The sequence below is a fragment of the Scardinius erythrophthalmus genome (genome assembly GCF_964197995.2).
Source record: "Scardinius erythrophthalmus genome assembly, chromosome: 7".
Lineage (NCBI taxonomy): Eukaryota > Metazoa > Chordata > Actinopteri > Cypriniformes > Leuciscidae > Scardinius > Scardinius erythrophthalmus.
Genome location: NC_138227.1, coordinates 26120711 through 26144144, shown reverse-complemented (window position 1 = coordinate 26144144; position 23434 = coordinate 26120711). Strand labels below are relative to the sequence as shown.

Sequence of the window (23434 nt, the reverse complement as noted above, 5' to 3'; positions counted from 1 at the left end):
TTTTTTTTCACCAATAAAGAAAATTTCATTGATTTACTCCTTGATATTTATTCCTTTATAAGCAGTCATATATTACTGTATTCTAAATATAATTAGCCTATGTTTTAGGACTTTGGTCGACTAAGCATTTCTTTGGTTGACTACAGCCATAATATGAACATGACCAGAGACGACGGGAAAACACATAGAGCAGCAGCTTTAGTTTCTGCTCTGACATTAAAACCCTATAACACGTAATGTCGTGTAATTGGACAGTTAGAAATCAGGAATGGTGAGAGAACATTGTGCTTGATACATTTTTGTCTCCAAACTAAACTTGGGTCTTCAGCTGAAAAAGTTTAAAACCCATCTGACATAAACTATGCTTATGCATCAAGTCAGTATGCGGAGAGTAAGCGATGTTTTGTGGCTGTTCGAACACATTCAACCACATAAGCGTTTGCACTATGAAAGCAATCCGGTCGAATACAGTTTCGACTACCTCTGAAAGTGGTCGAAAGTGGACAAGCTCAAAACGTTTTATTTACACCTGTATTTAGCGTCGTCCACTTGTGATCCGATGGACCAAAACAAATCTTAATACCAGGTGTAAACAGGGCCTCAGATCCTATGTTGGTTTCTAACTTTGATAGAAAAGACCTTCATCAGATCACGTAGTTTCTACTTCTTAATTCTCAGGTAATAAGGGTGAACCAGGTCCGCCTGGACCACCAGGGTATCCAGGACCTAATGGACCTCCTGGCTTTGAAAGTGGCTTTCGTGGACCGCCAGGCGTTCCTGGGTGTCCCGGTGAGCCTGGCACACGTGGGCGACCTGGACCGAAGGGAATTGTGGGATTCCCAGGGGAAAATGGTGATTCAGTGAGTGGATGGTCTTTTATTCATATGAATCTTATTTTTTAATTCTTGCCAAATTATTTGAGTTTTGTTGTTGGTTTGATTGTCTTTGACACAAACACAGATAGTGTACATAAACAGTTGTGTAGATAAACTGACCATATATGTAGGATTTAGCCATTAACACGTTTGTTTGTAGGGTGATCCTGGATTGACTGGTATGACAGGAACCCCTGGTTTCCCTGGGTTAGATGGCCCTAAAGGTAAAATACAACGCTTGAAACTTTGCATACTCAAACCAACACTACTCTTCAAAAGAATTTTTTAAATGTTTTCGAAAGAAGTGTCTTATGCTCATCTAGGCTGCATACTGTATATTTGAATAAATTGAATGTATATTAAAATATAATTTATTCCTGTGATCAATGCTGGATTGTCAGCATCATTACTCCAGGCTTCAGTGTCACATGATCTTTCAGAAATCATAATAAATGTGCTGATTTGCTGGAATGTTGAAAACACTTGTGCTGCTTAATAGTAGAAACTAGGATTCTTTCATTAGAAAGCTAAAAGAACAGCATTTATTTGAAATAGATTTCTTTTTTAACAAAGTATCAGCGTTTACTGTCAGTTTTGATCAAATAAATGCATTGTTGGTGGATTAAAGTATTAATTTTTCTTACGATATGATAAAATCGTACTGACACCAAACCTTAGAACAGTAATGTATGTAGTCAAAGCTACAACCCTTACAAACACTACACAATCATTATATATTAAATCTGCACATTTTAAGTCTCATGTGAAATGAGATCTATTGCAAAACCTCCTTGTACTGTGTTGAATAGGTGACAAAGGTGAGTCTATTGGTGAGCCAGGACGAACAGGTGAGAGAGGGCCCTGTGGAGAAAAAGGCGTGTCAGGTATGGTTTTCTTAACGTTTACTTCATATAATTAACCCTTCTTGTAATATATATTTCTATAATACAGAAATGCATTTAAAAAAAATAATAATAATTATAAAAAAAAATTAAAAGTTCTGAGCTATAGAAACATCTCTTTTCTCCCCAATAGCTCCTCCCGGTGACAAAGGAGACTGTGGTGACCCTGGACGAAAAGGGCCTTGTGGAAAATGGGGTCCACCTGGACCACCTGGGAACCCTGGCCATTGTGGACCTCCTGGTAAAATACCCATTGTTAAACAGATCAATCTGGCTCTAAAATAGTGGATAAATGTGCACTTGTGACTAGGGATGTCACGATGAGGAAATGTCCCCACCAGTAAATGAACTTGCGACAACAAAGGTATTACCGATAACACAGGGGTTTAGGGGAGACAGTGACCAAATCCTCCGTCACTTTTAATTGAAATCTAACTCCTGCTGACTGTGCTGTGACTCTGGAACAGAGCAGAAGCTTTCAGTTTAAAATTTTACAGTTCGTTGTCCAACTGGCCCGAATACCATGTGACACACACCGGTGACTATGACTACCGCAGCAAGCCTACATCATCTCAATTCCATAGTCATGCACCATATTAAGTTTTGCTGTGTTCTCAAATAGTGTTCTTTCTGCTTTACAGGTGTGGTTGGGGCCCCAGGTCCATGTGGAAGACATGGTCCAGAGGGTGCTCGAGGGCCTTCAGGTCCGCCAGGCCCTAAAGGAAACATGGGATGCCCTGGCCTTAGAGGTTTGAACACTTAAGGCCCGTTCACACCAAGCCCGATAACTATAAAGATAACGATAAAGATAACTATATATGTGTCCACACCAGCGACCGATAACGGTCTTTTTATTCTAAGCACGCGCGCCCGGATGATCTAGATTCATTTTAAATGCGCGAGACCTTTAAATTAGAATGGATTCTGATTGGCTGTCAGTGTTTTATCTTTCGACCGCTGGAAAAAAATCTTTCTGAAAGTGATCCCAACGATATCGTTCCTCATATGTTTATAAAAAAAAAATTCAAATCATATATATAGTGATATTCACTAATTTCAAAATCAACATTTGAATAAATATCTTATTACTTATATCTAATTACTGTGTGTCTGCCTATAGACAAGCCTATATTATTTCATGAATTTCTGTTGGTCATATAACAAGGAAAATGCATATAGAACATAAATATTGATAGATTAAAGTTATATATATATTTTTTTTATTGTTTTCATATTTATAGTATTTTGGGACAAAATATTATAGTAATCTTATAGGAATACTATAATAATTTGGGACATACTAAATAAGTACGATAAGACTACTATAGCAGCTTAAAAATATTATAGAGGTATTACAGAACATCACAGAAGTATGTTATGTTCTGTAATACCTCTATAATATCCTAGAGCCACTATAGTATTTCTATAGTAGTCTTATAGTACTTCTATAGTAATATTTTGTCCCAAAATACTATTTTCCTAACCAACACATATACGTATATTTTCTGTCATTTAACGTCATTTAACGTCGGTCATCCTCATTAATGCATTTTAAATTGTTTTCATATTTAGATATGACGGCCAGAAAAAATTAAGCTATGTTAAGTTTTTGTTATGTTAAGTTTTTCAGTGCCATTGACTCCCATTATTTTTCGGCGTTTTCCTTCAGTTTTCAGTCCGTAATGGCGGCCGCGCCGTCACATCATGGGGGCAACTGTTGCTATGGAGCGTTCTATTGAGTTTCGCCTCTTGGGCTTCTATACTCTTTGGTTGTGGTGTGAACTCTGTTATTCTTTAATATGGAGAACATTTTTTAGAATTATATCTTTATCGTTATCTTTATAGTTATCGCCCTTGGTGTGAACGGGCCTTTATGCTATGTACAAAGTGATGCTGCCGTTAATTTTAAAAATAGAACAATCATGCATACATTTTAAACTTGAAAACGTGCATTTTAAACATACTTTTTTTGATAATTAATTTATCACTTGCAGGATCTCCAGGGCTCCCAGGGCTTCATGGGCTAGATGGCTTGAAGGGTGTCAAGGGTGAGATTGGATCTCGAGGTGAGATACATGTGCAATCATTTGTGCTATCAGAAGTTTTGTTGTTGCCTGCTTGCCATCCCTCTGACTCCCTCTCTCCTTCGTTGTGCTTTAGGGTTGGGTTTAAAAGGTGATAGAGGCAATACAGGACTGACTGGAGACAAGGGGGATCCAGGAGACCCAGGGTTGTGTGGGATTTCAAAAAATGGTGTTCAAGGTCCAGAAGGACCGCCGGGATGCCAAGGTATATGACTCAAAATCCTATTCAACCTATTAACCATGACAAGTTTCCATAAACATATTAAGCAGCAAATTCAACTCTGATAATTATAAGAAATGTTTCTTGAGCAGCGAATCAGCATATTATGATGATTTCTGAAGGATCATGTGACTGAAGAATGGAGTAATGATGCTGTAAATTTTACTTTGCATTACAGGAATAAATTACATTTAAAAATACATTTAAATAGGAAAATGTTATTTTAAATTGTAATAATACTTCTCAAAATGAACGGTGATATTTTTTATTAAATAAATGGGTAACACTTTACAATGAGGTTCAATCTGTTGAAGGGGTCATGACATCTTTTGACACAAAATAGGTCTTTGTAACCATTAAAACATCCTGTGAGTTTCATAGCTTAAAACATCCTCCTCAATATAAACCAAGCCTTTATTTAATCAAGCTCCAAAAATGACTCATTTGGATATTTGTGACATCACTAGGGCAAATATATATGCATATGAGTGCCTCCAGAGCAAGGCATCGACGAATAGTTATACACAGGGCCTAAAATAAACTTTTTGCCACAACTGCCAATGGCCGGTGACTTAAGAAAATGTACCGGCCATAAATATTTTTTATCGGCTCTTTTTGTAATTATGACACCAATCATTTTAGATACCAGTGAAAATTTGCAATTTTCAGGTGCAGAAATTACTTTAATCTTAGGAAGTACTTTAATCTTCACTGTTGTCTTTCTCCTTTTTTGAATAGGTGATCCTGGTCCAATGGGTCCTCCTGGATTTCGTGGTGAAGAATGTAAGATTCTTAAACCTGGACCTTGTGGAAGACAGGGTTTCCCTGGGCTAGATGGACCTCCAGGTGTGTGTGGTCATTTGGAGAAGAGTTTTCATTAAAAAAGTGCATGATGTCAATCCTGGCGTGGCACAATTGATGCATACAAATAAGATTTGAGAGCTAAGGTGGATGGCAGTATGTGTTTATGTATAAGATTATGTATTATCTGCATGGTCTGTGTTTTGCTGTTTCAGGGCCCATGGGAGAGATGGGAGAGCCAGGCAATGTCTTCGCAGTGTGTGGTGATTTTGGTGCCCCAGGTGTTCCTGGATCACCAGGATGTAAAGGAGAAAAAGGATGCCTTGGGTCCAACGGCCCGCCAGGGTATCAGGGCCCAGAAGGTCCAAAAGGTAAAATAATCAGCCTTAAGTGTCTAAAAGGTGCCACTATACATGCACTTTTTGTGAAACTATATGCTTTCCAGCAGTTTTGTTATTTAGGTTTTTCTATTATTATTATTCCACAGGTGAAAAAGGGGGATGTGGGCTTATGGGCCTTCCGGGACCCTGTGGCCCCATGGGTGATTGTGGACCCCCAGGACCCTGTGGTGCAAAAGGAGAGAAAGGGGACACAGGTCTGTGGAGCCTTCAGATCATCAAGTTGGCCGTCTTATAAATCAATAAAGTTATAATGTATACCCCAATCTCTCTCCCTTTGTATTTGTAGGTCTAAAAGGAGAGCCTGGCGATGTCAGAAGACCTAAGCCTTGTTATCCTTCTCCGGGCCTTCCTGGTGCTTCTGGTCCATCTGGCCCAGATGGTGAAGTTGGAGTAGACGGACCTAATGGCAGTGAGGGACCGAAAGGTACAACAGCAGGGTGTATATTTGTAACCAGGATTCATTTGATCATGAAGTATCTCCTATTCTTGGCAGTGTTGTTATTGTTAAGTTTAAACTAAGCTAATTAATTAAATCAGCTGCAGTCTGTAACTTTTAGAGCTCTAGCGGTTTATAAACAGAACTGCATGCGTCTTGCAGAAGAACATTGTAGTCAGAGTTACTTCTCTGTGTTTATGTCTATGACAAGTCACGCAGGTACTGGGCTACTCCACAGTGGTGCTGACCCGAACCAGTCTGAGTATAAACACTTATTATAGGTGTAACGTAGTGATTCAGACAAAAACACGGTTTAGAAACGGTTTATGGATTCATGATGTACTCACTTATTATATAAATTGTGTGTATTTTGAACACAAAAAATAGTTAAGGACTGAAGCTTTAAGTTAAAATAAAATATCAAAAATATAAAATGATTTAAATGTTTTAATTTAAATGTTTCCTTGGCAACTAACTGAAATAAATAAGCTTAAGTACGGAAATTACTAAAACTGAAATAAATGAAAAACTAATTAAAGCTATATTTAAAAAATATATATATACAAAAGCACATTACGAAAATAAAGCACTGAATAAAGTCCAATTCAACTTAGTATATAAATAATACTAACAATACACTAATTCTTGAATGACAAGACTATATTGCTAAATTATGTTTGCAAAAAAGCACCATAGATTCTTTATTGAAGTAGTCCTGCAAAATCACAGGTGGTCACCCTAGTAGAGTTTACAGTGTAGTTTCTGCTCAGGTGTGAAGGGATCAAAGGGAGCTGATGGGTTACGTGGACCTCCTGGGCCAGTAGGACCAGACGGACCTTCTGGAAACCCTGGATATGAAGGCGCAAGAGGACCAATAGGCTCTCAGGGTATGTACTTGTGTACCGTTAACAACTTGATGGGCCCTATCTTACACCTGGCGCAATGCAGCACCAAGCGCGATGCAAGTGTTTTTTGCTAGTTTCAGCCCGACGCAGTTATCATTTTCAAGTCCTGCACCATGTTGTTTAAATAGCAAATGCATTTGCTCCCATTTGTGCACCCATGGGCGTGCTGGTCTGAAAACGAGGTGTGTTCAGGTGCATTGTTGGAGCATTGCTATTTTGTGGCAACAGAAATAGACTGCGCCATTGACTAACTGAAACCTGGTCTAAAGTCAATGGCGCAATCTTTTTTTTTGTTGTTATTTAAAGAGCGCGTTAGTAATGTGCACCTAAAGGCGGGTCCACAACGTGCATACACTGCTTATTAAACACACAGGGCAGCAGCACACAAACATGCCAAATTTTCAAAATAGAAGGATTACAATGTAAAAGATTATTATTGTGTACATAAAGATATGGTTTACCCGTAGATGGTCTGCTTGTGCACTTTTACCTCGCGCACAAGCAGTTCCGTTTGCGCTCTGGAGACACGTTTGGTCTTTCCACTATCAAATTCCATCATGTAAATAGCGATTCTGCCATGGCACGAGCACAACTGACATTTAAAGGGAATGGGAGATGAGACTCCCAAAACACACCCATTACTCAGTATGAGAATAGGGACAACGCTTTAGACCATGCGCCTGGCGCGCCGACCATTTTTCCCATCGTTAAACTAGCAAAAGTGGATTCGGACACGCCCTAAGTGAACTTGCGCCCTGCGCTTTAGACCATGCGCTTAGATCGTTAAAATAGGGCCCAAAGAGTGTTTACTGACTCAACTAGGCCTGACACTGTTGTATCTTCTTTCCTCCTTCTATTCAATCATTCATCAACTGCATTTACATTCATTCATTTTAGCAGATGTTTTTATCCAGAATGACTCACATTGAGTCATTCATCAACCCAACCATTTGTCCATCACTTTTTCTATCTCAGGACTCCAAGGACCAGAGGGTGATCAAGGTCCTCCTGGAATCAATGGGGGCTCCTCGGGCTTCCTTGTGGTGATGCACAGCCAGTCTGAGATTGTGCCAACTTGTCCCCTGGGCCTAACCGCGTTATGGACCGGGTACAGCCTGCTATATATGCAGGGTCAGAAGAGAGGACACATACAAGACCTGGGTATGTGGCTAATACACACGGTCACACTCAAAAGTGCCTGTGATTCCATTAAATGTTGACTAGGTTCTGGAACAGAGAAGTTTAGTTATTTTAATCACTGAGATACTATTATAGTTTTTTATATATATTTTGAATTAGTTTTTATTTTTGTATTTTCTGTTTTCATTTAAGTTTTAGTCCGTTTTAGTAATTTTGTTGTGTTTTTGTCATTTTTATTTGTTATTGTTTTAAATGTTTATATAGTTGTATTTAGTTATTTTAGTTCAGTACATCAAAAAATATTGCTTTGGCAACTAGCTGAAATAAAATAAGGTTTTTTTTTTTGTTTATTTGAGTTAAAACTTTTATTTTTAATTTAAGCAACAAATATTTTGTGCGTTTTTTTTTGTTTTGTTTTTTACTATAAAAACCCTGATATCAACACATCACATTGACATGTGACATATTCAAACTTATTTTTGTGTGTGTTTTCACCAGGCCAGGCAGGTTCATGTGTACCGGTGTTCAGCACCATCCCGTTCTCCTATTGTGATATGGACTCCTGTAATTACTCCAGCCGCAACGAAAAATCCTATTGGCTGTCTACAACCGCCCCGATTTCTATAACGCCTTTAAAAGGAATGGAAATTCAGGCACACATCAGCAGGTGTGTGGTGTGTGAAGCTTCATCGCCAGCCATTGCAATACACAGTCAAGACATGTCTACACCACTTTGTCCACCAAACTGGAGAAGCCTCTGGATCGGATATTCATTCATTATGGTAAGAGAAGAGAAGTACAGCTCTATTCCAAACCCTAGTAAGCTTTTCTCACAAATAATGCATGTCTGTCCATTTATATAATCAAAATCCACTTTAGATCGCAATCGGCAGTTATTACAAGTACTTGATGATAGGTTTCAAGCAAAAACCGTAATTATCTTATAAATTGTGACATGTAATTTGATGCTAATTGTAGCTAATGCACCTGTTACCTAGCTGCGATTATACTTAAGATGAATTTGGTCAAAATAATTCTCGTAAGGTCTCATGTATAGTTATATATACTCTTATAGTTTGTGTTTCTGGTGTAGTGCCAAACTTTATTTATCTCAATTTACTGTTGTTTTTGTGCAGTGGACGAGGTTAAAGCTACACTGTGTAATATTTTAAGTTGATTTTTAGCAAAAAACACTTTGTTCTTTCAAAATTATACGTTTTCATTAATGTGTAATCACTTCAACAAACTAATTAAACATCTCGTAAGTGTATAATCTGCCATTTAGAATACATACGAGCGAGTCGCTCGAATGGCGGAAGCCATGTTGCGCATCCATCTTGAAAATACACTAGACAAAGAGGGACATACCTGGAAATTCAAGCTTCGCCTTTCGCGTTTTTACACTCAGTGGCACCGAGACGAATGCGAGAGGGAGATTACTCGCGACTGCCAGCAGATTTGAAATAATACGGCCACCGTAGGAGTTAAAACGCCCTCGGAATGGGAGGGGCTAGAAAGTAATTTTCAGTTGGTAGTCATTCAGTTGGTAGTCAATATTTTTATTGTGTCGTTGCTAGCATCATGCTAACATCATACTCAAAAGTTTGGGGTCAGTAGGATTTTTTTTTTTTTTTTTTAAGAAATGTATCATTTTATTCAGCAAAAATGTTTTAAATTGTTCAAAAGTGACAGTAAAGACATTTAAAATGTTACAAAAGATTTATATTTCAAATAAATGCTGTTCTCTTGAACTTTTATCTATTTATTAAAGAATCCTGAAAGAAATGTATCACAGTTTCCATGAAAAATGTTAAGCAGCAAAACTGTTTTCAACATTGATAATAATAAAAATGTTTCTAGGGCAGCAAATCATCATTCACTTAAGACTGGAGTAATGATGCTGGAAATTCAACTTTGGTCACAGGAATAAATTACATTTACAAATAAAAATCAGTTATTCAATTATTCAATTCATTTTTAATCAAATAAATGCAGCCTTTGTGAGCATACTCAACCTCAAACTTTTGAGTAGTAGTGTGTATCTCTTTACATTATAAAGCAATCACATGATGCAACTTAATTTCGGTGTTCCAGTATGCAGGAGCAGAGAAAGAGGGAGGTGAACAGTCTCTGGCGTCAACGGGAAGCTGCTTGCAGAACTACCGCAGTCAGCCGTTCGTGGAGTGCAGAGGTCCGGTTGGCACATGCCAGTATTTCGCCACCAGCTACAGTTTCTGGCTGACAAAAGTGGACGCGCAACACATTAACTCCAATACTCAAAGTCCTGTGCAGAAGAACCACGACAGCATCAGCAAATGCAGCGTCTGCATGATGAATGATCCCAACTATTGATACAAGTCATGCATGATTTCTTAAAAAAAAAAAAACTAAAAAACAACAACTGCACTGAGAATGCACATCAACAGGTCACTGGATTGGAAGTGATTGAGATGCTTTTGGTCACTTTTTTTTTTTTTAAAGGATAAAATGGACATAATTTGTGACCTTTTTTTTTTGATGAACTACAGGCTGTGAACTTTTTACTTCACTGGATTTGTTCCAACATAGCTCTGTCTAACATGACTTATTTTACATCTTTACCCAGTGCACATCTTGTTTCTAGTTTTTATTACATAAAAACCAATACCATTTGCACAAATTCCTATACACCAATATTCATGTTCTCCCTGGTTCCTTGTATCAGCAACTATTATGTTTGTGTGCACATTATCAAACATTATCCGCACAATATTGTATTGCTAGTTTAGGTCTATGGTGCTTATAGGTCTTTAACCTAAAAGATGAATACTAAACCTTGATAATGAAACACTCGTGATCCAGTGAAATCAAATAGGAACGCCTGCTAGCAGCTATTGCCTTTGCTAGCTAAATTGATATTGCGGTCAGTGTAAAGGCACCTTTTGTCAAGTAGGTGCAGTTTTCTCTATAGAAATTAACAAATGACTGTTAAAAAGATAGACTTGAAAATCTCATTTTCTTGAATTCAAACCAAGCATTTTGTGGAGCATCAAAGTGTGGTCAATTTTCACCTTGTTCAGCACATCCAGTGGGCAAAAGCCAGTAATTTTGATAGGAATCCAAGCGATCTAGAATTTCACTTGAGGACAAAAGATTTCCTCACACAGATTTAACAAAAGGTTTAGGTTGGTCCAACAGAAATCTGCTTGGACATCTGTGTGAACTGTGCGTCATATGTAGCTACACTATTGACATAAGAAAAAGTACTTTCTTTTCTCTTTTTTTGCACACCAAATGTTGAAACCAAACGTTTTCCGTTTATTTTCTTTAACTGAAATAAGGAACTAAAGTAAATCAAGACAACATTTATAAAGCTGTTGGCTTGTAGAATGTTCAAGAAGATTTCAAAGATTTAGTCATTTTGGGAGACAATTTAATCTAATCAAGGTGTACATTATTATCTGCTATGTTTCCACGCAAACACAAAGATGTGCATAAATTGAAAAAAAAATGCACCATGACCTCGAGCCAAATCCCCCCCCCCCCCCCCCCCCAGAAGCCTTTTTTCCCTTGGTTGAACATTTTTAAAGTTAGAGCTTATTTTGAGATATCAGCAGGATGGCTTAGTGCAGACGCCAATGGCTCCAAATTTGTATCTCGTAAATTACCCCACTAATAATGCCCAGAATGGTACCAAACTTCTACAGTAGTACAAATAGGTTCTGTACTCATAAAACGAGGCATTGGAAAGTTTGTAAGTACATCAGGAGTTTATTTAAATAACACTTGCCTGACGGCTCATGCTACCGCTAACCCGGACACCGACATCACTTCACTGAGTTGAGAAAAGCACGTAAAGGTCCTGACAATTTACACTACATCCTTATGCATCGCTTTCTGTCAGGACTTTTGCGTGCTTTTCTCAACTCAGTGAAGTGACGTCGGTGTCCAGGTTAGCGGTAGCCTGAGCCATCAGGCAAGTATTATTTATATAAACTCCCGGTGCCATTCTGGGCATTATTAGTGGGGTAATTTACGAGATACAAATTTGGAGCCATTAGCACCTGCACTAAGCCATCCGGCTGATTTCTCTAAATAAGCTCTAACTTTAAAAATGTTCAACCAAGGGAAAAAAGGCTTCTGGAGGGGTGTTTGGCTCAATGTCATGGTGCAAAGGACCCTAGGTTGATTTTACTCCGAACCATCTCTTTAATTGTGCTTAACAGCAGAATTCCTTGTGGAAAAACTACATTAGCCTACCGATGATACTGTACAGAATGTTAAACCAATCAGAGTCAAAAGAAACTGAACGTACAAAAATAGCTTTTTAGCTCCGCCCACTCCCATGAAGCACTTCGAAAGACTTAAGGTCCGTTCACACCAAGCACGATAACTATAAAGATAACGATAAAGATTAACTATATATGCGTCCACACCAACGACCGATAACGGTCTTTTTATTCTAAGCACGTGCGCGCCCGGATGATCCAGATCCATTTTAAATGCGCGAGACCTTTAAATTAGAATGGATTCTGATTGGCTGTCAGTGTTTTATCATTCGACAGCTGGAAAAAAAATCGTTCTGAAAGTGATCCCAACGATATCGTTCCTCATATCTTTATCGTTATAGTTGTGTTGTGAAATCTGTTATTCTTTAATATGGAGAACGATTTTTAGAATTATATCTTTATCGTAATCTTTATAGTTATCGTCCTTGGTGTGAACGGGCCTTTAGTCGATCTCAAAATACTGACATGTTTGTATATACAGTATATGCATATTTTGCAATAAACTTAATGTTGTTTTTATATAATCAACATTTGTAAATGAGTAGTTTTATATTTCTAATTCGATTATGCTGTTCGCAATGCTTCATGGGATTGTAGTTATTTCCCTCAGCAAATCCATTAAATACGTCTCGCGTCTTTAGAAGCGTCTCGCACATCACACGGCGTTCTAAAATCGCGGCGCTCAAGTTAAAAGAAGTTCAACTTTTAAAGAAAAGCGTCTCGAAAACTTGCAAAATTGCTTGCGTCTTGCTTTTTTTTTTTTTTTTTTTTTTTTTATGGCTGTTTTAACCTACATTCTACAGCATGAACTAACAAACATTTGGGTTTCTTTAAAGGTCCTTGCGCGCTGAGTACAAAATTTTCACATGCGTTTTTTCGTATTTGTGATTCGGTGGCTCTGATTTGTCAAAACACCATTCAAAATGCTTGCGACAGATGCGAAAAACCTAGAAAATTGAACCTGATCCGAATTTTTTTTATGACGGACGAAAGTTTCGGAGGCAGCGTGCAAGCGTGATTTACAAAACATGAGGTCGTATTTATTTTTTAACGTGCGAAAATTTCCGATGCGAATTTCGGACTCTGTGTGCAAGGGCCTTAAGACTTGTCTCAGGTTTCCGAAGGAAACGCATCCTGTGGGAAAGACTAGCATCATCATGTCAGTATATGGATGTGAATGCTTGGAGGATATTTAAGACTTCTGTCAGTGTTAAATCACTCCTTATTTCACTGTACTCCATACATGCATCATTTCTAAAACACCCTTCAGGCCACAAGGCACATCTGAAAGTTAGCCTAAAAAATAGTCGTTTACTTTTCATTTCTGTCTCCTTCAGGTGTGCTGTTTTGTGTGAGGATCATTGCAATTGAACTTCCCACTCATTATTGGACACTTGAAAGCCTTACCTGCTTAGTTTTTGTTTGGGGGAAAAAAAACCTTTAATAGTTCCCTCCCCTCACTGTCTAAACTAACTTGAGCCATTAAATGAAACTAACACCTTCAGTATTTTACTGTCCACGTAAGCAGCTTTTGTTCTGAGCATGATCTATTCTTGTACATATGATTGCACTGTTGACAGAACAGCTTTGCTTTATATTTCTACTAAATGTCAAGGGTATTTATTTAGCTAGAGATTACTTTGGTGCTATTTTGGATAACAGTGAATTAAACACTTGTTCCCATATTTTAAAAAGAAGTGATTATTATTATTATTGTCTGATTTTGATATTGCTGCAAGCTGGTTAGAAATGCAATTCACTGTGTGTGGGGACATTTTAATGTCTTGAGTACTGTACTGTTACACCTGACCTGAGCATGGACGTACACATTAGGACAACACAAAATGTTAAAGACTCTTTCCCAAGAAGTTTGATTTTCATTGTCAAATGCATTTTTACATTTAACAATCAGGTTCAACTGTTACTGTGTATTAAATGTCTAATAAATTGTGATATTTGTAATTACATGCAATTATGACTTGGAAAAAAGAATATATAAACTCACCCAACTGAGACACCTAACAAATCTGCATGTGGTTTCACATCATATAGCCTACGTTTATATATATATATATATATATATATATATATATATATATATATATATATATATATATATATATATATATATATATATATATATATGTACTTAATACACATTTAATATTAAGCATACACTGCAGATGGTAAAAACTTATCACTTCTTCTGGGGTTTGAACATTCAGTCTTTTGTTGTAAACACACTACTTGAATACCCCTTCAGTACCTTCCATTAAATCTTACAGAAATGACCTCTGTGGACCACTTGCACTGAGCTTTGTGATGCACTTCCGTTTGGAAATAGTACGTCTCACTTATTTCCGGTTACGTTTACTTTCAATACTGTGGTCAATGAGTTGAACAAACGCCACCTAAAATGCACAGTTGGAAAGAAAATATATTTATAGGAACATATCAGCAGGCTCAAGATAATTAATACAGAGGGGCGCTGAACGCTCTAACCGGAAACTCCCGATATGTACTAACTAGAGCGCGGAAGTATTTGTGCAAGTAGTCCTATTTTTTTTACAGTCTATGGTCCATTTAAGCAGGTTATAATGTGAGAAGTGATTTATTTCCACTAAAATATCACACTTTTTTTTTCTTCAACATAACTAACTGTAATTCACACTAACACTTACAAAAAGAACATCAGCATTCTGAATGAAATGAAATTCCACTTTTCAGTTGTGGACTGAATAAAAATCTAATAAATACACAACCGTTCAAAAGTTTGGGTTCGGTACGACTTATTCTCACCAAGGCTGCATTTATTTGATAAAAAATACAGTTAAATATATATTTTAGGGAATATTAATACCGTTTAAAACATCTGTTTTCTAATTTAATCATATTTTAAATTTGTAATTTATTCCTGTGATCAAAGCTAAATTGTCAGCATCATTACTCCTTCAGAAATTATTCTAATATGCTGATTATCTTTGTGATTATCATCAGTTGAAAACAGTTAATATTTTATGCAAGTTTCTTTGATGAATGGCAATTTTAAAAGAACCGCATTTATTTAAAATAAAAAAACTTGTGTAAAAATGTTAATGTCTTTACTGTGACTTTTGATCCTTGCTGAATAAACATATTCATTTCTTTTCTCTTTAACCTAACTTTTAAGCTGTAATGTATGTAAATCGAGTGTTATGCATCTAAACGCAGGAAGTCTCTCTCACCCAGTAATATATCTCCATCTCTTTATACTGACCTGAATTGCAGTACTTTTTATTTTTACTCCATATTTTATAATATACCATACGAGCAAAGAAGTATCTTGGAACCAAGCATTGGTTTATTGTTTGATTACAAAAAATATACTTTCTTAAGAAATTAAGTATAAGTTACTTAAGAAGAGGACTTGCTAGAGAAGATTTACAAAAAGAAACTTTAGTAAGACGTATTGGCAGATTGACAGTTGCATTCAACACACTGCAGAAGGCACTCGTATCTACAACCACGCGTCATGGATGTTAAACTTTTAACATAAATACATTAAGAGCAGCATTTAAAGCAAAAGCAAATGTGTGTACAAACTTTTTGCAATCAGAAATACAGGCAGCGCCTTGGAAACCTCCCACACATTAGAGGGGATCCACTGATGACATCGTAAATGCTCTACAATGACACAACCAATCACCAGCGGAAGAGTCTTCTCCGCTAACTCTGATTGGTTGTTTAGTGTTGTCTTTCATGTAAACGATCTAGTAGTTTAACCCAAGGTTCTAGCTGGTAAACCTCTGAAGTCGTCGCCAGCGGATTTCTTCAGGCGTCGGGTTAGAGTGGGAATAAGTGCCATGTGAAGATCTAGCCTGCGTAGAACCACCTACAAAACAAAAATAACAAAGTTGCACCTTGTAACTGCTGGTACTATAGTATACTATGACTTTTGATCAATTTAATGTATCCTTAATAAATAAAAGTGTCAGTTCTTTCAAATAAATAAACTAAATTATCTTACTGATCCCATAAAAATATAATAATTTTATGTACAAGCTTGTTTATGACTAAGCATTTTTAAATTGAATAACGTGCTCATTTTCAGCACATCTTGACTGGTCACCTCTGTCGCTGAGGCTGGCCCTGATAGCGGCCTGGTACTGCTCCTCATCTGACAGTCCTGCTGTGTAGGGATGCTGGGGCGGCGCAGAGGGCATGTGTGTGTCATACGGATCCCTGTAGGGGGCGCCATACTGCCTGTGATTAAATGACTGCTGTCCATAATGTGTGTTTGGAGGATTCGGCATGCCATATCCACTGTATCCTGTGAACACAGACATACAAATGATGCATCCTGAGGACTATAATGGACTAGTAAGCAGTCCTTATATCGTTTCATCTTTAATGGCTCTCAAAGTCAGAGCCATTTCTGAGGACGGATGTGATTTAGTAATATCAGATGGCTGCCTTTTTAACCAATTGAATACTTCCCTATAAAACAAAAAGAGAAAAATGATTCAGATTTGATATTATTCAAGATCTGTAACTATACCTGATGAATTGTAGTATGTCTGCTGCCCTCCATGATGCCCATTAGATGTCACAAAGCCTGAAATTACATAGATATGGACGTTTATGTGACCGGATGCACTTATTCCCAGATTAAAGGAGAACTTGGTAACTTTTTTAACTTAATAAAACTGTCTAGAAATCATTTGGATGGTTAAACAACCTGTTCTGGTGATATTGGTGACTTTCCCCGCTCCCCCCAGCGTTCCCAGGCGGAAAACCAACCTTGCAACTTGGGGACTACCGTCCCGGCAAGACAGAAATTGGAAGTCTCGTGAGAAGCGAGAACGAGAACGAGCGCGAAACACAAATTGCTTTACGGCAATTCGACATAAACACACACGCATGTATGATGTATTACCAGATTTTACTCCGATCACCTCAGTAGACATAGCTCCACATGATACAGTTGGCTTGCTCCGATCATAACAAGCGCACATGAGCAGCGGTAGAGAGGGGGAGGAGGCCGCCGCAAGTGAGTTTTTTACAACCGTGTTGTGAAATATACGCCCCACCACAGCTGTAGGGGGAGCTCGTGGGGAAAACATGCGACAACAAAAGAGAAAATCAGCGAAGAATATGACTAGAGTTCGCTAGAGTTGCCGAGTTCTCCTTTAAGTGTCCTCATGCTCTACTATTCAGAAGTTTTTAAATATTTTTGAAAGAAGTTTCTTATGCTCACCAAGGCTGCATTTATTTCATCTAAAATAGAGTTAAAACAGTTCTGTGATCAAAGCTGTATTTTCAGCATCATTACTCCAGTCTTCAGTGTCACATGATCCTTCAGAAATCATTCTAATATGATGATTTGCTGCTCAAGAAACATTTCTTATTATTATCAATGTTGGAAACAGTTGTGCTGCTTAATATTGTTGTGGAAACTGATAAATTTTTTTCAGGATTTTTTAGAAATCTTTTGTAACGTTATAAATATCTTTACTGTCACTTTTCATCACTTTAACACATCCTTGACCCCAAACTTTGAACAGTAATGTAGTGTACAGTATTAACATATTTAAAGGGGTGGTTGATTATGATTGTGGTTGAAGTTCAAAGCAAAGGGAGATCTTTGCTTTTAAAGTCTGCGTGAACCGGAAGTTGCAAACGACTTTTCTCCAGTGTTGTGACGTATTTCCCAGTGAAACGGAATATTGAACAGAGGGCAGGGTTTTACTCTAGCGCTCCTCCTCTCCATCTCTGCTCATAACAGACTAACGGTTTGAGGGGAGTGGTTAAGCGTTTCCCAACCCAAGTCCTCAAACATACGACATCAGGGAAGGTCCTCCAATGCAGAGGGGAGGGGCATTTTCAGATTTTGATTAAAGATTACGAAGTCAAAAAATTTTTTTTTGTGGATTGACTTGCATGGATGAATTGTTCACCACAAAACGATCAATTTAGGCAAACAAAGTAAATATGGTCAATTTTGATTTGATGTGGACTTTAAAGGAATTCCTTTTTAAGGACTACAACAAACGGCTGGTAGGGACTGCAAGAGCTTCCTCCCGAAGGAGAGGTTTTAAAATGTACATTAAAATCGCCCCCGTGAACGCAATTTATAGACTATCAAGACAGAATATACTAATCAATGACTAGAAGATAACTACACATAAACTACATAGATTCATCAACTAACCATTCAGAAATGTCCTGTTGCTTCTACATGTTGTCACTTCTTCTAGTCTCTCCATCTTTGTCTGACTCCGGTTTGAACATAAAAGGCTAAAAGTTTTTGAAATTTTCAATGCATGTCTGTGTGAGTGCAAGCTCTTGAGGCTCCGCCCTCTGTGCCGGGAGCAGCAGCTCATTTGCATTTAAAGGGACAGACACAAAAACGGTGCGTATTTGCTCACCCTCAAAAAGTGATAATTTTAACATGCTATATACAAATATATGTGGGGTATTTTGAGCTAAAACTTCACATACACACTCTGGGGACATCAGAGATTTATTTTACATCTTGTGAAAAGGGCATTATAACACCCCTTTAAGGTACAAATATGTCAAACACACACAAGAACACTCAAATTGTTGTGTCTACCTGCACAGGTTTTCATGAGCCTCTTTAGTGGTCCTTTCGTATAGAGAAGCCCAACCAGGATCCCAGCCAGATGTCCAACAAATGACGTCCTGCAAGAGTGAAAGTGTGTTAATATAAGCTGTGAATCAGATCCTAGGCCAATAAATCAAATGTAGTTTAGAAAAAAAAAACGATGTCATATGGTCTGTGGTGTAATTACGGTGACCACCTGGTTATTGCTCTGTTGCAGGATGTAGATGTGATTTTGCGGGACAATGTGGGACACGAGTGAGAGAAATAAATGTACTACTATTAAACTATGTAAATGCTGATTTACATTCTTTGGAAAGCCAATTTGCCATTATGCTGGATAATAACATGTTTTAAAATGCAAATGAGCTTTGTTAATTGTGACAGGCTCTGTGAGACTGTGAATGTTCCCTTAATTTGCCGTTAAAGGGATAGTTCAGGATTTTAGACATGAATCTCTATAGCTTCCCCATAAGCAGTGTGGTGCATTGACCATGACTTACCCCCGACAGCGTCCTGTGAGCCGAGCTCCGGTCCAGTTTTGGTCAAGATGAAATTAGTCCGGCAAGATTGCTGGGGTCACGGCAATAAAGCTTTTTTCTTCTCAAATCAATATGTGTTCAAAAGAGTGATATATTTGCGTCACTAAAACGTTGTCTATGGAGAGGTCAGAGCTCGTAATGGCTTGGCACTATTTTCTCCCCTGTCATATCACTGCGCGCTGCCGCTACCTACAGCCAGCTGCGAGCTGCGCAGGCGCACACCACTTTTTCAGTTGTTCGGCAGTGTTTACAGCAGTGTTTACGTGCTCAGAACAGCTACACGAACGAGCTAACATAGCTACTCACCAAGAGCGATCAGTTTGTACAAGCTTTGTAGAAAATGGTGCGGACTTGTGACTATCCGGACTGTACAAACAAAGATGTGGCGCTTTCTCCTCACACATTTCAAAGATTTCCTGTGGCAGATGTTGCTCTGAGGCGACTATCGTTCTCTTTACAAGCTGTAAACAAAGTGACACGTGCGCGGCTCCCAGCTGGCTGTAGGTAGCGGCAGCGCGCAGTGATATGACAGGGAAGAAAATAGTGCCAAGCCATTACGAGGTCTGACCTCTCCATAGACAGTGGTTTTGTGACGCAAATATATCACTCTTTTGAACACATATTGATTTGAGAAGAAAAAGCTTTATTGCCGTGACCCCAGCAAACTTGCCGGACTAATTTCATCTTGACCAAAACTGGACCGGAGCTCGGCTCACAGGACGCTGTCGGGGGTAAGTCATGGTCAATGCACCACACTGCTTATGGGGAAGCTATAGAGATTCATGTCTAAAATCCTGAACTATCCCTTTAAGTAGCGACTAGTTTATTTTCCTTTATTAGACTATGCAAACAATAAATTGGATTTAGTGCATCCAGTAAAAAAAAAAAAAAAAGCTCCCTATTTCGTCTAATAGTCTAAGTCTAATAGTATTGCTGTTTTTCTCTTGTGTCTTTGAAATGAGTGTCATGCCTACCCCGGATTCATGACATGGATGAGGACCAACTCCACCCAGCAGGAGTAGCGATTGGCTATGGGCAGCCCCATGATGTACGTGGCTCCGCCTGGATGATAATGATTATTCACCACCTTCAGCCCAAACAGAACACCTGAAACCAACCACAAACAGCTGCAATGCTTATTTCTTACTAGAGAAATATAAAAACTACATCTATAAATTCATTGATTTCTGTTTTTCCACTCTTTACACCAATACACAGGATTAATGTGATAGTAAAAGTTACACTACCTTTCAAAAGTTGTTTTTTTTTTTTGTTAAAAAAAAAGAAATTAATACTTTTATTCCGCAAAGATACATTAAATTGATCAAAGTGACAGTAAAGACACTTGCAATGTTACAAAAGATTTCTATTTAAAATAAATGCTGTTTTGCACTCTCTATTTATCAAAGATTCCTGAAAAAATGATCATGATTTATGAAATATATGAAGCAGCACAACTGTTTTCAGCATGAAAAATGTTTCTTGAGCAGCAAATCAGCATATTAGAATAATTTCTGAAGGATCATGTGACGCTGAAGACTGGAGTAATGATGCTGAAAATACAGCTTTGATCACAGGAATAAATCACATTTAAAAATATATTAAAATGGAAAACAGTTCTTTTAAATTGTCATGTTGTGATCATGATCCAACACAACACACACCTGAGAACCCCACCGCACACTGTAGACTATACGACGAGTCTTCCGTCATCCGTGTCAGTCCTGTCTCCAGGAGCAGGTAGATCAATCCGGTGAGCAGAGAGAAGACAGAGAGCAGGTACGCAAACCAGGCGCCTCCCAGTTTCCTCTCAAGCTTGATGCCCTTCCAAAGGAGGGAGGCCATGTTGAAGTATAGATGCATGTCGTCAGCATGGTGAAACGGTGACAGCAACAGACGAGCCCAGTCTCCGTACCAGTACGCCTCCCGAACACTCAAACACGTCTGAAAAACATACAAACAGACCAGATTTACAAAACATCTTATCAGCACTAACATATTAAGAAATGTAATCCAAAAGTTTAATGGCTATCGGCAAATTTTCTACATTCACTTGCTATCGGCAGATGTGGCAAAAACCCATTTTGGATGTGCTCTGTGTTGAAGTTTGTTATAATAACATCTACCTGTAGGAGGGGTTTGGCAGGAAACAGGAACAAGTAGACATTGAGGCCCAGTGTTGCAAGAGTGATGGGTGGGATGTTGTCTATTCCCAGCTGGAAAACCTGAGAGGCCAGCAGGAGCAGGCCGAGATTGGATCCCCTTTGTCTGTTGCGCATCTAAAACACACAACCAACATTCTCATACACATAGTGTTTTATCTATGTAAAAGTTTTAGTTTACATTTCTTGAAAGACTGCTTCTTTTACATTAATGTGTTCAATATTGGGGAGGGGCATTCCATTCTAGAGAGCATGATTGGACAAAAACTGTGTGGTGCAGGATGAGTCATCAACGGTTTCTGTCTATTTTTAAAAGTGTGTATTTGGCACAGAAAAAAAAAATTGGCAGATAGACTTTTTTAGAGTCATTGTTGGAAATGGAAATGGGTTGGAAATGGTTCCCTTCAAGATATTATAGCATAACATTAATTATTTCATTTCATTTGACAATAAAGTCATCATGCATTCATAGTATGTGCTACACACACAAGCACATTCAAATAAAAATATCATTAAACCAAGAAATGTACTGTATCTTCTTAATTGTTTGAAGCAAATATTTACAGAGCATTGTACGTGCCCTTTACAAGCCCTATCTAGGCTATACATAATAATATTATGGGTAATATCACGCATGTAATCTTATCTACTACATACATACACTCACTATTATTTTGAGGAATAAATAAAGTATTCTAGGCTACTGTGCATTTATGACTTACCATTACATCTGAATGTACAGCTGCTGTTTTGAATGTTGTAAATTGGATGCTGTGTCAAGCGACTCCGAGTCCTAATATTAGCGATCAACAGTAGGATCATAGACTGTAATAAAAAGAGTAGGACACGTCAGATTTTACTTTCATTTCACGATGTTTCGTCAGGTAGTAAACACGGAAGTGACGCAACAAGACTTCTGGTCGCGTGATCTCATCCCTCATGACGTTTGTATTTTTTTATTTTTTTTTTATTGTTACAGGAGTGAACTCTCTGACCTTTACAAAAACGAGTTACTGTCTCATTCCACAAATACGGTAGACTTGCTGCCCTGTGAGAGCACAGACTCTAAATACGCTGTACATGGGCACTGATGTACGGTTCAGATGTCACTATCTGTTGTCAATAAAAGGTGAAAGAGAGAAACGTGGGACCTTGGGAGGTTAGCTGTTGACCATATCCAGTGGTGCACTCACAATATTGGTCAAATACATTTTTGGCAGTGAAAACATAATTAGACAGCACTAACATTTTTGAGCTGAGATTAGAAAATAACATCACACCTTGAAATTTCAACAGCCTTTAGGCCTAACGCTTGTTTTAACTAGATTAAACTTGATTTACATATGATTTACGTACATATATAAACTCAAAAGGCACAAAAAGAATATCAAAAATGTATAAGTTGCTGTTTACATGTGAATAAATTCTCTTCAGTGTTGACTGCAGATGGCAGCATTGCTCAGTGAATGCAGAGACGAGATTGTTAAACTACATTTGCAGGCTTATGAATTCAGGGTGATCGGGACACTTTTTGCCATTGAGATGACTGGGGAAAAGTCTACCAATCAACCTGAATTCACTTCAAGTTAGATGTAAAAATGTCTTTACAGAGTGATTTTATGCTTGATTAATAAAGATGCTTAATTTAAATGTATTTGTAAAAGACCATTTGGCTAGGCAATGACTATTTATTGAACTGCCATAACAAATAGCAACACAATTTTAGTAATCCACCGTCAAAGACATTATGATATTATTGTCAGAGATATTAGAGTAAAACACCTATGTCAGGTAAACCAAAAGGGATATGTGCAGAAGCTTATAGATTTTAAGATTCTTTACAAAAAATCAGAACCAACCTTAAAAGATCTATGTTATTTATCTAATTCTTTGTCAGCATTTCATTTTATCCAAGTCTATTTCTTATTTTTAAGGATTTAACCAAAAATAAATATTCAAGGTAGCAGCATGTTCTGCATGATTCGTTTTTTAAATTTATGTTAATGTTATAATAATTCCATGTTTTCTGTTAAAGATATACATTTTCTACTTCATTTTCAGGGGGATATATATAGTCTCTGTGAATTAATGTAC

General features: G+C 37.8%; 2 protein-coding genes across 2 annotated transcripts in view; one reads left to right on the top strand and one right to left on the bottom strand.

Moving 5' to 3' along the window:
* Nucleotides 1-10420, top strand: part of col4a4 (collagen, type IV, alpha 4) — a 70011-nt gene extending 59591 nt beyond the window's left edge. The window contains exons 34-48 of the mRNA XM_081371610.1: nt 679-860; nt 1036-1099; nt 1685-1759; nt 1911-2018; nt 2419-2526; nt 3772-3843; nt 3938-4066; nt 4820-4927; nt 5098-5253; nt 5370-5477; nt 5570-5707; nt 6490-6606; nt 7600-7785; nt 8263-8546; nt 9859-10420. Of these exons, the coding sequence (XP_081227736.1) occupies nt 679-860; nt 1036-1099; nt 1685-1759; nt 1911-2018; nt 2419-2526; nt 3772-3843; nt 3938-4066; nt 4820-4927; nt 5098-5253; nt 5370-5477; nt 5570-5707; nt 6490-6606; nt 7600-7785; nt 8263-8546; nt 9859-10116 (2093 nt within the window). The 3' untranslated portion in view covers nt 10117-10420. The remainder of the gene's footprint in view (nt 1-678; nt 861-1035; nt 1100-1684; nt 1760-1910; nt 2019-2418; nt 2527-3771; nt 3844-3937; nt 4067-4819; nt 4928-5097; nt 5254-5369; nt 5478-5569; nt 5708-6489; nt 6607-7599; nt 7786-8262; nt 8547-9858) is intronic.
* A 4387-nt stretch (nt 10421-14807) lies between these two features.
* rhbdd1 (rhomboid domain containing 1) lies at nt 14808-22259 on the bottom strand. The gene is made up of 8 exons (XM_081371617.1): nt 22063-22259; nt 21305-21457; nt 20843-21122; nt 20153-20285; nt 18628-18716; nt 16570-16626; nt 16141-16341; nt 14808-15903 (listed from the first exon to the last, which is right to left on the bottom strand). The coding sequence occupies exons 1-8, from the start codon at nt 22063-22065 to the stop codon at nt 15803-15805; spliced, it is 1017 nt and encodes a 338-aa protein (XP_081227743.1). The 5' UTR covers nt 22066-22259; the 3' UTR covers nt 14808-15802.
* Nucleotides 22260-23434: the final 1175 nt, after the last annotated feature.

Bases quoted from the DNA above. Each gene is read 5' to 3' on its own strand.
- rhbdd1 (XM_081371617.1), bottom strand. The intron at 16,627-18,627 runs GTAGACACAACA...ATGTAATTTCAG, and splicing joins GCTCATGAAAACCTGTGCAG to GCTTTGTGACATCTAATGGG. The intron at 15,904-16,140 runs GTGACCAGTCAA...TTTGTTTTGTAG, and splicing joins GGCCAGCCTCAGCGACAGAG to GTGGTTCTACGCAGGCTAGA.